Source organism: Lichenostomus cassidix, chromosome 3, assembly GCF_008360975.1.
Source record: "Lichenostomus cassidix isolate B80296 chromosome 3, HeHo_3.0, whole genome shotgun sequence".
In the NCBI taxonomy this organism is placed as follows: domain Eukaryota; kingdom Metazoa; phylum Chordata; class Aves; order Passeriformes; family Meliphagidae; genus Lichenostomus; species Lichenostomus cassidix.
This window is the reverse complement of record NC_139483.1, coordinates 14,036,385-14,053,255: the sequence shown is the minus strand read 5'-3', so window position 1 is coordinate 14,053,255 and position 16,871 is coordinate 14,036,385. Positions and strand designations below refer to the sequence as shown.

Here is a 16,871-nt window from a genome sequence, read left to right as displayed (position 1 = left end):
CATCCCAAATGCAGACAAAGCCCCTGAAAAATCAGGAGATTTTGAACAGCATGCTAATCTGTTCCACAGACTCTTTTCTAAAACTCTTCTGAGCTCTTAAAGAGACTGAAATGGGGAAAGCTGGACTGGAAGCTGAACCAAGACTGATGAAACCTTGGTGCTGCTCCTGACTGCAATTTGCGATCTTGGTCAAGATATTTGGTGTTTCTGTGCCTCAGTTTCTTCTCTTAAAAATGGGATTAAATGTTAAAAACTTCCATAAGCATGAAAATGATTACAGGGTTGTACTTTATACTGCAGGACACGGATAGCAGATTAAGATATCATATCAAGGATAGCCAGCCAGTGTGAGTAATGCTAGTCACAGATATTTTAATATGTTTTTCCTTGTTCAGAAATGACTGAATTTTTTCTGTGCATACCAGGCTTTCTGACACTGTTCAGGTGACAGTGCTTGGATGAAAAGACACCTTCCCTAGGAATTTGTAAAAGAAATTATATAAGGTGTGTTAGGCCGCAGATGAAAATAGAAGTGTCTTGGTTAGCAGGAATTGCCCTCTGCAATCTCCCTGTGCAGCTCAGAAAGTCATATTCCCATTCCCAGTTTCTGCTTTATCCCCAGTTATATCTGTGTGCTGTAAGTAGGTTTATCTGTTGTCCCTGCAGGAAGGGAGCTGACATGTTGACCTGGTGACAGGACCCACAATACAAAGGGTATAATTTGGAACAGGTGGGGGATGCCCACACTGCCTTGAGGGAATGCAAGTACACAGACATGCTGTGCATGTACTCAAATGCAGGTAAAGATAACTTGCTTTGGTCTGCAAGTTTTCCTGTGGACATAGGTGAAGTAACCTGACCACTCTCTGAATAGTCCTTTGGTATCAAGCTCCCCAGCTCCCCTTCTATTTGAAGTTAGGCATACAAACTGCTCCAATTCCAAGGCACTTTGTAATCCCTAGATAAACAAAGGGAGGTAGAAAGCAGGGAGCTAATATATAAATCTCCTTTCTAGAAGCCCTGCACAGTGTGCTGGCAGGGTGATGGCTCTGTGTCAGGTCTGGCTGCCTGAGGAACAAGTGGCAGCCAGCTGCAGGATCCCCATCTGTGACCTTCAGGGCCCAGCGAGATCCTCAAGGCTGCAGCTCCTTCCTGCTATCTCTGCTAACACGACAGGAAAAAACTGTTGAGAGAAAAATAAGGACACTTTTGGTATGCACTATCCCAGGCGGTTTCAAATGAGCACTGTGCTTGAAAAAAAAGTTTTATTATTTGAATTATTCTGTAAGCAAAGCAACATGGCTTGCCTTTTCCTCACAATGATGGAGGGCATACAGAACAGCTGAATATGCAACTGCTGTTTAATTCAAGACTTAAGCAGTGTCATTAAACATATTTTCTTGCAGAGAAAAATTACTTCAATAGCAAATTGCATTTGTCTCACTTGTGAAAGCGCAGCTTATTATGGATGTTGCTTCTTCTATTTTGTAGGTGTTAGTCTGGCTATTTAATTAAGGGTCTGACAGTATTTTCATTAAAATATTTTTATTTTTCAGGATGTGTAAGCCTTAAGAATTAAAGCTTAATGGGTGAGTCTCTGCAAGCCAAACAGCACTGTAACAACATAGCTACATAAAAAATGAAAAACAAAGGAGAATGAAAGGAAAAAGAGAAGATTATGTTTCTAGGTTCTCAGAACACCCAGGGCAACACAGACTGAAGGTGCATAAAGACCTAAGTATATATTCTCCTACGTATACGAGATTAATGAACATTTTTCCAGATTAGTAACTGCTAAATTGGTAGATCTCTGTATTAACATACGAACAGATTGCTGCAAATGTAAGCAATAATTGAGTAGTTGTACCAGATTGCTGCTGCTTAACGGCAATACTTAGCTTCAGCTATCCCCATTTAGGAGGCAATCACGACTTCAGGCTTTATTAGAGCAAAATGACACGCTTTTGCAGCCAGCTCTCCTAGCTGCATTCCCGCACCGCGGGGACAACTGCGGCTCTCCAGATAAATCCCGCTTTCCCCAGCGCGCAGAACACGATGCTGCAGGGTGTAGCTTGAAGCCCAGACCGGCTAGAGGCCGCTCCCTTTTGTTTTAGGGTGTGTTTTGAGCAGCAGGGGTGTTCAGGGCTGTGTGGGACAGGGCAGGCAGGGCAAGGCTGGGCGGGGCGCTACGGCAACGGCGCCTTAAAGCGGGCGGGGCTGAGGCGGGCCGGGCCGCTGCCATGGCTCACGGCAGCCCCGTGGTGAGGGCCGGGATGGGTCGGGATAGACCAGACCAGACCAGACTAGACTAGACTAGACTAGACTGGACTGGACTGGACTGGACTGGGCTGGGCTGGGCTGGCGGGGTCTGGCGGGGTCTGGCCGGGTCTGGCCGCTGCTCCCTACGGGACGCAGGGAACGGGGATGGGGAAAGCACCTCCCGCACCCTGCCCCGGGAAGAGCCGCCCGTCCCGTGGCGCGGGAAGCCCAGCGACGATTTCGATGCCTTTTTTTTTTTTTTTCCCTGTTGCGAAGGGCATACTGTGGGCAAAGGTGTTGCGGCAGGGGTTGGCACGGGGTGGCTGCAGGGTGTGAGGAGCTGTGGCAGCTGGGCGGTGTGGCGAGGCGGCGGCATTTACCCACCGGGGTTTGGCCGCTGCCGCTCTCCCTGCCTGGGGCTGCAGGTGTTTGTTTCCTCAGAGCTCAGGAACCCCAGGGCAGCCTTGGAGGATAAACCTTGGAGGATAAACCCCTCCTGCCAGCTCCCTGCACACAAACAAACCGGGAATTTGACGCTTCCCGCTATGGATGGCCTGGTGCTGGCAAACGAGTGCCTGTGTGTAAAGGGATTAAGCTGGGGTACAATAATGTCAGCGCTGTAACCATTTTTCTCTAATTTGCAAGCATGTGGTGTTTGGATTTTACAGTTGCTGTGTGCAGTTTTTATGTAGCACAATAAATATTTGTACTCACTGTAGCTTGGCAATCCTGGGGAGAGGAACAGGCCCGTTGAAAGATTTACATTCAGATTCTCTTCTGGATTAGCAGTGAAGGCAGAGCATTTGACATATGGGCTGATCAGCAGCTTTTAGCATAGTGGTGCAAGAGGAAAATTTCTTTTTCCCTCCTTGTCTTCATAGTATCCTGAAAGGTGCTGGGGGAATCTTTGGAGGTTAATAACCCCTGATAAAAATTATAGATAAGTATGATTACTTTAAAGGAGTTTTGTTGATTGCTTTTCCCAGAAAATGTAACATGTTACTTCTTAATATCTTATTTTCTTTGAAAAGAAATTGTTTTATCATCTGCACTTTAGAACAACTTTAGAACAGTAAAATATTAATTTGGTGTTAAAAAAATTAAATTATTAATCTAGAATCTTGTAAGGTTTCCTGAAATACCTCAGCTTCATTTTTCATCTTGTGTATGCTATTCCAATGGTAATGATTCACAAGATTAATAAGCTTTAAATTGCTAAAAGCTCATTATCTTACATTTGCATTGGAGTGTAGGAATCTTGAAGCTCATGTGGATCTGCTGTCCAGGTCTGTCTGAAGGATTACAATTTAATTACTGACATGGGCAGAAGAAGATATAAAATGTTCTGTTGGGAGTCCTATTGCAATATAAGATGAATGATCTGTTTTGATAATGGCAGTGTTAAAATTTCCGTAGCTAGGTTACCTATATAGCATCAGACTGTTTCCACAAAGACAAAACAAGTAATCTCTTTTATTTTTTGCAGTTTCCTTTTGTTCTGCTTCTTATGGAACTGGCACAGCTCATTTTTAGTAGCTTGTATTGTTGGTTGGTCTTTGAGTTTGGAGCAATGATTCTAGAATGATAACAAAGTGATTAGAAATGCTTGTTTGGAAATACAGCAATGGTTTTTGAACATTTCTAGGATTTTCTTAAGCATTTCTGTAGTTTAAGCAATATTTTGAGGGTCAAATCCAGAACTTTTTTAGGGATATTAGATTTAAAAGAATGAGTGGACTTGCGGACCTTCATATGTGACATTTAGTTTATTGAACAGAATTAATTACTCTGTTCAGTTTGTAACAGCACTTTATAAAGTGAAATTAGACTTTGTGCTATCTTTTCAAATGGCTTAATATTCATCTTAACTTGAAAATATGTATATGTATTTTTTAATGCAGCCTGAACTATACAGGTCCATTATTAAAGATGTGATTGAAGGCGTGCGGGAACTTTTTGCAGAAGAGGGTGTAGAGGAGCAGATTCTGAAAGACTTGAAGCAGGTTTGTTTGGTTTCCCTGCATTAAAAACAGTTGTGTTTGTGTTTTTCTTTTGAGATGATGGATCTGTCAATTTCTTTGCCCCTCCAAAACATGAAAACTTTTGCCCTAACTTAGAGTCTCAAGTATCCTGCGAGTGATCTGTTGGCTACTGAGTGTTGAAATTGCTTAGTTATTGCTACCATGTTTATTGGATAAAATCAGTCAGTTTACTCTTGGAAAAGCTAGGAATACCTGATTATCTTTTGTGATGCAGTTTGTTTTTAAAGCTGTTATTTGTTAACCCTAATAATAATTTCCCTGCAGCTTTGGGAAATGAAGGTAGCACAGTCTAAAGCAACAGAAGGCTTCTTCAAACATAGCCACAGTTCTCCACAGTTCACCCTGCAGCTGCCACGCAATTCTCGCAGCATTTTGCAGACTTCACCAGGTCAGATGTTGTTGGACACAATAACAACAATTTAAGAATATCTCACTGATTCAGGCATGTTTTTGGAAGACTTGCAATAATCTTGGTTTGTGATGCTTATGTATATATCTAGTTTGATGTGGAGCAGTAATTATTTGAAAGCAGAATTTGACCAATAAATGATGAATTACACTTTGATAAACTATTAGAATTCTGTCTATGTGCTCTTGATCTACTGCTAATTTCCAGTAGCAAAATTTGCAGAGAATTTTAGCGTTCTTGTCTGCAGTCCAATAGTGTAGCCCTTCAGCTGCAAATTTACCTGCAGGGTTAAGCTCCTGCTTCTCCTTTTAACGTGTGTCCTGATGTGTGCAGAGGCTGTGTGGCTCGTTTGTGCCATGCAGCTCTGCTGTCAGGTTGGAGTTTAATCTAGTTCTCTATTTCTTAAAATGTAATCCGTTGCTCAAATAGAAGGAATTTTTTTAGTTTTTCTTTCAGTTAGTTTTTTTAAGAGCAGTGTTCCTGTTGCAGGGAAGTACTTGACTTTCACACAGCCTCTGACATCAGGACCTATTCTTCTCAATTAAGTCCAGCTGACCACTGTGGTATTGTTGTGGTGGAGTGTAGTGCTCAGCTGAGACTTATCCCAAAGTGAGAGGCTGTTAGGACCTTTGCCCATAAAGGACAAAACCCATATGAGGTGATTTAATGAAAATCTGTTGTAGTGCATTTCAAGGTTGGGCAGGCATTCTTTATCTCTTTTTTTGTTTGTTTTTATTTAGGTGTTTTTTTTTTGGTTTTTTTTTTTACAGTCTTCATAGTTGAGTGAACTGTTTTTGGAAGCAGGTGTTTTATTTCTTCCATGTAACTAAAGGGAATATACTTTTGTGTTTGCAGGCTCTTGGAAGTTTTATATTTAAAGAGCATTACCTTCTTATTCTTAAGTATTTAAAGGGCAATTTGAAGGCAAAGCAATCTGTTGAAGCCAGTAAATCTATTTATTATTAAAAAATGGGATTTGAGTTGCCCTATGGCTAGAGATTTTCAAAGTAGTTAGGGCTGCTTAAATTGTTTGCTTCCCAAAGCCTGGGAAAGTTTTCCTTTTGCCCTTTTTTCTCCCATGGCAGTCAGTCTTGAGTGCTTTTGAAAATCTGATCCTACTGTTCCTACTTTTAGCATCATTGGATTTGTTCTGCTGCAAAAAAAACGCTTGCATGTTTTCCTCAAGTTGACAAGGCAATACTTGTGCTCACTAATGAGTGTGAACTGAAGTTAGATTGCTTTGGTTTCACCCATGTTTGCTGTAAATTATTGAAAGATAACTGTATCCAAGAAATTAATTCTTTTTGTAAAGTGACTTTTTTTTTTTTTAATAGCTTCTTTTGTCATCCAAACTGGCAGAGGTTTTCAGCGATTCCCAGCAGCAAAACTGGTATGTAGCTGTAGTGATGTTTTACTTCAATTTTGGTTTTGTTGGACTCCTGAATTTTTAAAATTGTTTGTCAGTTATTAATAGACTTCAAGAGGGAGAGTTGTAACACTGCTGCTTCTGTTTGAACAGTGAAAAAGGATGGGGTCTACTGGCTGGTTCTGCAGGCAATGGAGCCAGGAGTGTGTTGGAAGACAGAGCTGCATGTATTTAGCCCATAGGATGAAAATGTAGTGGAAATACACATACTTAAAAAAAATAAATTATTACTGGTTGTTTTTAGTGCATGGTTGGGAAATACTAGCACTAGTGAAGCTGGGAGCAGCATTATCTGTGAGGTGTAGAAATAATCCAAAATGAAAAGGAGTGTTTTTATAGTTGACAAGTACTGAACTCTGGGCATGGCAGAATTTCTTTGGGGAGCAGCTACTAATTGTCAGAGCTTGATGAACTTACTGAGTGCCTCCTGAGCCTCAAGAGTAGCTTGTCAAATTGAAATATAATACTGGGAAGATGTTTGTGCAATATGTAAGTTTCCTGATTTAAAATCTGGATTTCCTCAGAACAGCTAGTTTAAAAGGAAGCTGTATATCCAGCTCTTTCCTTCCCAGGAGAAAAAGAGAATATGACATGACTTCATAGGCCTAGGCAAGAAGCCTGTGCTATGTGGAGTAATGCATAAACTTGGGGAAAAGTGACTTTGAGTAAAAAATTACCTTTCTGGATGGTGGGTACTTTGAGGGGATATGGGAAAGTATTCCCTTAACAAAAAGGGAATGTGATAGCTGGAAAGTAGGAAACACCAGAGACAAGTCATTACTCTGTCAGTGCAGAATACTCTTCACCTGTGTAAATCTCAAAAGCATGAGGCAGCTTTCCAAGGAAGATGACCACAGAGAGGCCTCACTTGTGTTTCTCATGGGTATTCCCAGTGTGGAATATCTCAGGGCCCCAGGGGATAAGGTGTGCCCTGTTCCTGACTAAACCCAGCTCTTGTGTTCCAGGGCCCCCCACGGGTGGGTGTGACTCTTGCTCTCCCTTCGGGTGTTGCTTATCCCATACAGATGCCAGCTGGAGTGATGCTGCAGCCAGCACCAGGTAAGGGTAAAGAGGTGATGCCAAACCTTGCAGTGCCCTGGGGGTGTTGAAAGCCAGTCCCAAGGACAGTAGATGAAACAGTTGTGAAGATGAAGTGGGTAGAGCCAGTTAACCTCCTCTTCCTTTGTATGTTGTGCTTGTAGTGGCTGCGTGGGGGGAAATAGGTTAGTTGGTGTGTCAGTTTAACAACTTGTTAAAAGTATTTTCCTTTGTCAACCCAGGCATGGGTATCTTCTCCCTGTCTCTCTGGGACAATCTTCTATGTTTTAAAAAAGCCAAGGGTACTCTGGTGTTTCAGAGACAAATTGATTTCTTATTCAAATAAAATCCAAAATAGCCATTAACCTTTTTGATCCCATTCTTTTGCTGATAAAACTGCCTATACTGCTTGTACAAAAATGTGCTTGTACTGCTTAAGTGTGATCAAGTGGAAGGCTTATTTCAGTCATTGACTCTTCCCTCAAACAGCTGTTCTTTGATGAAAACTGATGTCACTAGTTTTCTCTTTCAGGTATAATTCCTGATGTTATCAGACCTATAGACTGTTACCAGTGACTCTGTCTGCGTGAGCATGTGTGGGGAGAAGAAAAATCAAGTGAAATTTAGAACTTGGTTCTGGCGTCTCAGTTCTAGCACTGATAATAATTTTAAGCATTCAGTAGTTGGAGTGGTTTTCTTATGAAGTTATATTTAAATTAGGAGTGGTTTGGGCTTTTTTCTAGCTAAAATAGGCAGTTTTTTTCGAGAGAATACCTAAAGGTCCATAAAAGAATGAACTCTCTCTGTAGCTATGGACTAGTTTACTGTTTCACCTTGTATTCCTTAGTTTCTGAAATGACATAGAAAAAATTCAAAACAGGGTTTTTATTTATTTATTTACTTTAAATCCAGTATGTAATTACATTATTTAACTTACTGTCACAGAGTACTGTGTAGGCCAAACCCAAAAAGAGGTGTTAAATATAGACTGGATGGAAACCATGATTCAGAAAGCTTCTGAGTGCCTGATTTTCAAGGGCTGGAATTGTGCTTGAGGAAAGTTTTGCTTTGTAAACACCCTTTTCCTCATAGTTTTCCTGAATGTTTGCTCTTGGTTTTGATGGTGACAGGCCAGTGGCCTGGATGAACCTTTAGTTTCACCTGCTGAAGCAGTTTTAACTCTTCTCTCTGTAGGACAACTTTACAAGGTGAATGTGCCTGTTGTGGTTACGCAGGCCTCAGGAGATGGAAGCATTCTACACTATCCTGTGCAGCAGATGTTTCATCCCTTTGGGCAAGCTTCAGTTCTGCAGGCCAGCATTGCCAGTGTGGCACAGGTGAATGCACCTGCTGCCCATGCAGCTGGTGAAACACTGCAACCCCAGGAGACTGCTGTCCAACAGGCTGTGCTCTTTAAACCATGCTTTGTGGAAAAACAACACCTGGAGGACTCTGCTGCCATGGTCCAGTTGCCTACTGCGAGTCTGCAGGAGTTTGAAACTGATGCAGTGTTGAATCTGTGTGGTACATCCACAGAGAAATCCCTGCATGACAACCTTCACACAGCTGTGTTTACTCCAGAGTGCTCTGAAGGTCTTTTTGTTGATGAATCCTTGGCAAGCAGCTCAAGCAGTGTCCTGCTGGATGTGGAGGGGCAGCTGGACATGGAGCATCCAGAGCTGCTGCACCAGCAGGTGTCTGATGATATCATTGACCTGATTATCGCAGGGGAGAGTTTGGATGAAAGTGCATTTCTGAAGGATCATGGCAGCATTGCTTCCTCTGACAAGGTCAGGCCTTTTCTTTCTCAGGTAATGAAAATACATCTGTTAGAGGTGGTTGTTTGAACACATCTGTGAGTGACAACTAGCACCTCTAAATGGAAAGAATAAAAGTTATTTTGATTTTACAGTTCTTTCTTGAGCTTGTTTAGAATAGCAATAGCTGACTGCTTGTTTTCACGTTAAGAATTTGTCACAAATACTCCTAAAGTACTGTGATTGATGAGAATGTCAGTTTAAAAATGTGAAAAGTGTAATAGACATAAGGTATTAGACTTATTGATTGCTTTTGGCAATCACAGGGGTTTTTTTGTAACTAAGTACACATGAATGACTGCTTGAGCACTTCCATATAATTGACACTGATCTGCATATGGATACTGGTCAGTTGTGGGCAGAGTGCTTTTGCAGTATCAGCTGGGATTAATTTTAACTTGGGAAGACCATTAAAGTTGCACTGAGAATGCATTCAGGATAAAAAGTCAAATTTGATAAGTGAAAATCTCCTTGAAGGAAATGCATTTCCTTGGAGAAAAAGTCCTGGACAAACTAGAACTCAGCTAGAGCTGTGTGGAAAACTTGAACGATTTTAATTAACAAACCACTTTCCTGACCTCATCTAATTTTAGTTCCAGAAATTATTTGCAGATGTTTGAAGTTCAGGCTGGCTTGCTGACTGAGTTGTAGTGCTCATATGTGATTGAGACAAATTTATTAAATGCAAATTTAGTGACAGTAATGGCAAATGTCTGTAAATAGAAAGCATGTAATGTTGCTCATCTGAACTCTGATGGCAGCATGATGAAGACTGTCTGTAGTGAGAACGGGAGGTCAAAACAAAGTGTTATTTTCTTGAACTAGAAAGTGTATGTGGATGGGAATTAAGTGCTACAATAAAGATTTAATGAGAAACTGAAGATGGCTGAAAACCTTAAAGCCCTTTTATGCTCCTGTGAACGCTCTGTTTAGGAATTCTAGCACTTTTATGAACAGTAACTTGAAGTACTGAAATATTTACTGTCTCTCCCAGCTTTTTATATCTTATTTAAACAAAGCATTTTGAATGAGTTGAGGGAGAGAGATCAGTTCATCTTGACTTTTATTTCAAAAATGAAAAATGCTATTTTTGGGGGTGGAGGAGTAGCTTGCTTCTTTTTTTTGTTTTAATGGGAGTTTTTTTTTTACAAAAGAAATTCTAAAGACCCATTTGACTGTCTTTTTCTTAGAGTTTTTTGAGTACAAGGGTGTTTAGAGAAAAGTCTAAAATTTCTTTTTCTGTGTTGCTGAGGAATACTTGACCTGGGCTCCATTTAGGTTAGATGCAAGCATAATGTTTGCAAATGCACTCAGGGTTTACAAGCTGTTTGACTTGAAATTCTCATTTTAGTGGCCTGAGCTTGTTGGTTTATTGAACAAAAACGTCAGGCTTTGTGGTAAACATGGCTTTCATTGTGGTGTGAATTCACAAGAGGTCTCTGGTCTCTTTCATTTCTGTCACATGGAACCTGTGGAGCAGACAGAATCGGGTTTACCATTGGAGAAGGATCTCTGCAGTGACATTGAAGGCATAAGTCAGCTTGATGGCACTGGTGATGTTTCTTCCAAAGCACAAATACCACTTACAAAAGATAAGGAAGAGAATGAATTCATTGGCTTCATTGATTCAGAGGATCTAAGAGCTCTGGATGATGAGGAAGACTATGATGAAGAATGTGACAGTTCTTCAAACATGGAGTCCAGCTGCAGTGATGGGGATAATGAAGACCTCCAAATAGATATAGCTGAGGAGGTAATTTACTTTTAAGGCTTGAGAAATACATAACAATATTAGATCTCTTCTGACTGTTGAATTGTTGGACCTAGAACAGTTCCTGGTTAGTTTAATGCAGAGCATGCACAGTGAAGTTACAGACCTCTGGAGCTGGGAAGTACTGCAGAGAAATTACTCAAAATCTTATTATGAGGCGTGTGGACAAATGGAAGTACTGTTGAAAAGTCATTTGTTTATTGGATGAATTAAAATACTTAACTATCAGAATTAAACTTCTGTTGTAAAACCCTGGTCTCAGTGGAAGAGAGTTCTGCTTTTTATTTAAATAAGATATCATTTAAAGAATTCCATTTAAATAAGATCAAGGTACAAATCTAGGTTTCCTTTCTTTCTGAAGGACCACTGGGGATTTAGACAGAGAACAATGTGATACAAGGACACATTTCCTGGGTTTTCCTATTTTTAAAGATAGGCAATTTTGTATCCTATAGGTTTGTTCACAAGAGAATAAACTTGTAGTATTTGTACTTCCTATAAATTGGAGTTGATCAGTATTTCAGTTATTGGGATCTGCTTTATCAGTCAGCAGTCTTGCTGTTTTGACATGTATTTTTGTCTAGGGTGTTTTTGGTTTTGAGAATGCAAACATGTCAAGGTACTTGTAAATGACGTTTGTCAACGTGGTCTTCTCAGCTTCTAGGTCTTGATTTTTTGCAATGGTAGCTTTATTGTTCTGGGTATGTTTAATTCCAAGTATGTTCAGTGCTATTCTGAAAGAGTGTATAAACCAGAATTTTAATCTGCAGGACCCTTTAAACTCTGGTGATGATGTCAGTGAACAGGACATTGCAGACTTGTTTGACACCGACAGCGTGATAGTCTGTCAGTATGACAAGGTACAGTAATACACTTCTGTCTTTGTTCTTTAATGATCTAAATGATAATGATCTTTAATGATCTAAATGATATCTTCAGCAAATCCATGATTGCTCTGTCAGTGCCTTATCAAGAAACACTAATGCTACAATAGCATGTTTAAATTATTTGTTTAGCTGACAATAGTCTGAAGACTTTCCTGCTGTTTTCTGAAAAGAAGATAATCATAATGGCCTATTAAAGGAAAAGAGAACAAGTCTTGCAAAATTATGATTTGTAAAGGTGCAAAAGCTTCTTTATTTCCTTAATTTTAAGTAACATCAACATCTCCATGGATGTATGTTGGCATATTGAGCCATGAATTAAGGCTTTTGTAATGGATAACAGAAAGTGGAGTGTATGTATTTTTTTTTCTTTGTCTTTGGAGTGCTTACTGAGGGATTTTCCTACCAGAATTTCATTGTGTCTGAAAAACAAAGTAGTTGTTAAAGGCCGTTTTACCCTCTTTCATTTTAATATGTAAAATTCAACCTTATTTTGAACTCCTGAAGATTAAATTAAGTACTTTTAGCTATGGGTATGGTTTTGGATGTCAGTAATTTAAAAGATAAAAGAAGTGCATATTTTATTTTAAAGCAAATATGGAAAAATATGGCTGTAGTTTGTTTGAATGTGCCTTGTTTGTTTTTTTTTGTTTTAATATTCTTTCAGAAGTGACTGGTGATAACTTTTTGTGTGTCCAACTAGGCCTGCCTTAATGGTTGTCTGTGATTTAGGAAACAGAGGAAAATTGTCTTTTTAAAACTGTGACAAATTGAGTGTTCCTGAAACCAGTTATTTTGGAAAGTTATAGGGATATGTGTAGAAAATACCTCTGAAATGAAGTCATTGGTATCTGTATTGTATTGAAAGCTACAGGAAGTTTTGAAGCTTCAGAACTCAGATGTTACAGATGCTATAGGTAGTGCACACTGTTATCTAGAGCAAGTATTGTCTTAAAGAAGCTGTAAAATTGCTTGAAAATCTGAAAGAAACTACTAGGAAGGTCAGCATTGGACATGTCTAACAGGAAATTTAGTATCAGATGTTATTAGAAATTGACAGTTACAGAAGTTGGGAAAGATGTTGGTAACTTTCCCCTTTCCAGGAGAGATCTAATAAAACATGTAGGCCCAGTACATAAAAAGTACATAAAAACAGTTATCTCTTGAATTACCTTGTTACCTGTAAGAGAAGGCTGTTGGTAAAATTGCTGTCCTGTTTGTTTTCTTTCTGGAGTTGAAAATAGACTGACGCTGAAAATTCAAGGAATTTTCTAGACATATTTAAAATTCCTTCTTTTAGTATCAAACAAAACTGTCTGCAGTATAGATCCTTTCCCAGGCCTTTAAAAAGAAACAGAATATGCAGAGTATTTCTTACTTTTTTTTTTTTAATGGCAGTATTTGCTTTTCAGCCAAGTTTTTTCATGCTTTTAGCCTGATCCTAGCACCTCTAAGCATGCAACATTGCTTTGCCATGGGAAAAGGAAAGCACAGCATTTCAGTTGGTCAGCACTTGTTAGCAAGGTGTGCTGTGTTCTGTTGTCCTGCTGGTGTTGAGCTGCCATAGGTAACACTTTTTTTTTGGGTGGGAGAGTTGTGGGAGAGGAAGTGTGGGAAAGGGTGTGATAAGATTCAGGAGGTTTCTCTCTTGAGAGGGAAGGGAGTTCATTGTAAACAACTGAAATATACTGCTGCCATTGAATATTTTGGACTATAAGGATTTTGAAATAAAAACCAGGTGTGTAGACCAGGTTGTGCTTAATTTTTTTTTAAATGGATGTTCTAATGTGTGTTTGTGGGGGCATTGATTTTGATTATTGTTTTTCATCAGATACATCGAACAAAGAACAAATGGAAGTTCTACTTAAAATATGGAGTTATGTCCATTGAGGGTAAAGACCATATTTTTGCAAAAGCTATTGGAGATGCAGAGTGGTGAAACCTCACTCCAGGATGGCCTTGAAGGCATTATTTCCTTCTGTGAAACAACTGGACTTTCCATTGTTGGGACAAAAAAGAAAGAAAAAAACCACCCAAAAAATCCCCAAACATCCAAGCTGTGATAAAAATATGCAAAATCTGTGTTGTTAATTTGTGTTGTTAATCTGTTAAGTTTGCAAACTAAACCAGTGTATTGTTAGCTACTCAGCTGCATTTGCTGTTCTTTTCTGATTATTTCACTATTTTTCTAACCAAGAAACATCATTGGAATGAACAGCTTTAAAGTTTGAAATATTATGTTTGTTTGTAATTCAAGAAAGCAAAGAAATACTTAGTGATTGGTAAATAAATACTTAGTGGTCATAATTAACCAACAGAACTAAAAGTTTTCTTTCCAATTCTTAAAAGCTGAGGTATGACTTGAAATATAAAACTACAGTATTGTTGTTTATACTATGTATTTATTTTCCAAGACTGTTGAGTTAAAAAAAGGCAGTATCTGTGCAAGTCTGAAACCTGTGGCTGTTTCAGCTGCACATTTCTTTCTTGATTTTTTTGGTTGCCTTTTTTTTTTACTTCAGTTTAAAGACATGCATGCTAGATGTATGTTAGGGAAATGTTTGGGAAAGATGTAGGTTAGGGAAATGTTTGGGAAAGATCCTTGAGCTCTCAATATATGAGAATTAGTGTTGTTTATTCTATACTATCTGTGCCTACTGAGATGCAATGAATAGTGTGATGCAACATTAAAATGTGATTTATTTTCACTGTCAATGCAAAGTCATTTAAGTTTGCTACTGTACATTTCCACTTTGTTCTAGGACTGCAGACCAGTAAGCTGTGAATTATACAAATTGTGCATAATAATAAAGTGTCATCTCATACACATTTCTAGCAGAGAGCTGTTTTTTGTCTTCCACAACCATAAAACTTGCTTAGAGAAATGTGTACCAGCCATGTATGCGGCAGTAGCTCACCCTGCCGTGAGAACTGCATTCCTTCCAGCCTTCAACATCAACTTTTTGTTAGTTCTTCTAGAAAGAGAGGCTCAAAAGAAGCTTTAGGCCCTTGTCTTTCAGAGCTCCAGCTTTTCCCTGGCTGGCTCCCATTCCTTGTAGGGCAGTGTGGGCAACTCCATGGTAAAACCTGAGCCAGGCTGACCCAGAAGAGGATGATCCTGCTCAAAGGGCAGTGCTATAGCACCCCTCCCTCCTGGCTGCTGCTCCCACTTCTGCTGAAACGAGTCATTGTGAGGCTTTTTGGTTGTATCTGCTCCCTGAGAGGATACAGGGGAGTTGAGAAGGTAAAGAAGAAAAATGGGAAAGTTGGAGAGAATGAATATGTGGAAGAAATGAGGGGAAAGCCCACAGCCCTTTTTCATAATGGTGAAAAAACCTACTTCCCTGCTAAGGGAAGTAGGTTTTTAACAATTATTGACCTTATTGCATGCCTTTTTTGGTGTATCTGCCATTCTCCAGTATCAGAGACAGGACACTGAACTAGAGCACTTGAGCCAAGTGTGTAATTTCTTTTGTCTTTTCTAGATGCTGCTGTGGAATGTAAAGAATTGTGTATTCAGAGACAGTTAAAATATTCCAGTGTATGATTTCTTTTCCCCCGTTCAGATGACTTGTAGCTGCACTGGTGCTATGCATCAGACCCATAAATGTACAAGAAATGCAGCTCTTACCACATGATAGATGCTTTTATATTTCAGCACTCTCTCACAAGCCCTGGGGAGTTCATGCTCTGTAAATGTGCACATTATGAACTGTGGGGCCATTTCCAACATCAGAAAAGACTGGAAGCAGAGGTAGTGTGGCACAGGAATCCATGGGACAGGACTGGATATGCACCATTCATTTAGCACCACACAGTCTCTGACTGTTCCTTCTGAATTTGACCTGTTTTTCCTAGTTACTATAAAATAAAGTAGCTAAAGAGCATTTACTATTTAGTTGGCTTTAAAGGTAATATTAGTAAAGAAATACAGCTTTGAATAAGACATCTACAACTAAATATAGCTGAAGTCAGGAATTTTTATACTGAAAAAAAAATCTTATTAAAATGTGAGCTCTAGCCTGTGAGTTGAACAGTAATCAGTGCTTTTGATCTCAATAGTTTATGAATTAATGTTTTTGATTGCTGCTACTTACAGTTTAGCAAACCTATCACTGCAGAAGTGACTGGATGAGGTGTGTAATACCAGTTATGGCCATCAAAGATATTTCAGTAAATGGTTGTCTAAAACTTTACGCCAGAAAGAATGTAAAATAAAAACAGGGAGATAGAATAAGTGTAACTTGTGTGAGAAGCTCTGGCATGAGTCTAATTCTCTTTATTGAAATGTTGCTTTTACTTATTTGTTTACTTTTGCGTGTAGAAAAATTGTAAGTATATAACTTACATTTCCTCTTTGTCAGTGGCTTTTATATTTTTTTTCCCTTAAGACATCAATTTTGTGAATGGTGGATTTCACTCAACTTACAGCAGGTACAAAGAGAAAAATGCCCACAGAGACTCTTGCTGCTTTGCTGTTACCTGTGGAGCACTGTAGGGCAGGTGCTATGAATTGTTGCTAATTCTAACTCATTTCCCTTCCCCGTAGTTTCCTGACCATGTCATGTGGTGGGGAGGCTGTGCTGGCAAGCTCTTGTCCTGTTGAAACGTAATGCAAGTAAATCACTTACTGCCCACTTAAGATATTGTGCTGTCATTGCCTAAATCATGTGCAGGACTCTTCCATGGGATGCCAGAAGAAATGAATCTCCAAAAACCAGTTTTGAGATGGGTGACACAGAAGCTTTAGGCCAGTAGCTTTTTTTTTTCACCAGTGTCTTTAGTTTTCATTGTAGTTAAATATCCTATCATAGTCCTATTTGATCATTGTCTAAACTCAGGAGCTGGTGTGTGTAAAGAGGTGCATCATATGGGATTTGTCCTGATTGCTAAACCATGGAGTTTTGAGTCTTTGTTCTCAATGCTGCTTCATTCCTCACCTGTGGGAACTGCTCCTGAGTACAGCTGTGCTTACATCCAGAGCTTCAGTACTGATTGAATTCATGGCATTAAGCTGAAGGTAAGAGTGGGTCAGAGATGCTATGTCTAATTATCACAATTATGAACTAATGATAGACCAGTCACTAGTACAAAGAATTGCTTTCATTAATGTGAAGAAAATTTAACTTGCTTGGCAAGTGTTTTGGCAACAAGAAGAGTGCTTTGGAACTCAGTTGCTGTCATAGACTCGAAAGCAAAGGACTCAGTTGAAAAAGAGAATATAA

At 39.4% G+C, this 16,871-nt stretch overlaps 1 protein-coding gene across 5 annotated transcripts; it reads left to right on the top strand.

Moving 5' to 3' along the window:
* Positions 1-1,641: 1,641 nt before the first annotated feature.
* Positions 1,642-14,212, top strand: GTF2A1L (general transcription factor IIA subunit 1 like). Of its 5 annotated transcripts, none has more exons than XM_085054580.1 (9): positions 1,642-1,722; positions 4,161-4,262; positions 4,566-4,689; positions 6,045-6,100; positions 7,102-7,195; positions 8,369-8,964; positions 10,472-10,744; positions 11,533-11,622; positions 13,478-14,212. In XM_085054580.1, the coding sequence occupies exons 1-9, from the start codon at positions 1,657-1,659 to the stop codon at positions 13,583-13,585; spliced, it is 1,509 nt and encodes a 502-aa protein (XP_084910706.1). In that variant the 5' UTR covers positions 1,642-1,656; the 3' UTR covers positions 13,586-14,212. The 5 variants fall into 5 exon arrangements, with proteins under 5 accessions (XP_084910706.1, XP_084910705.1, XP_084910708.1 ...); XM_085054579.1 differs by having other exon boundaries at positions 8,369-8,985; XM_085054582.1 differs by lacking the exon at positions 1,642-1,722 and adding an exon at positions 1,958-2,115 and having other exon boundaries at positions 8,369-8,985.
* The last annotated feature ends 2,659 nt before the right edge of the window (positions 14,213-16,871 follow it).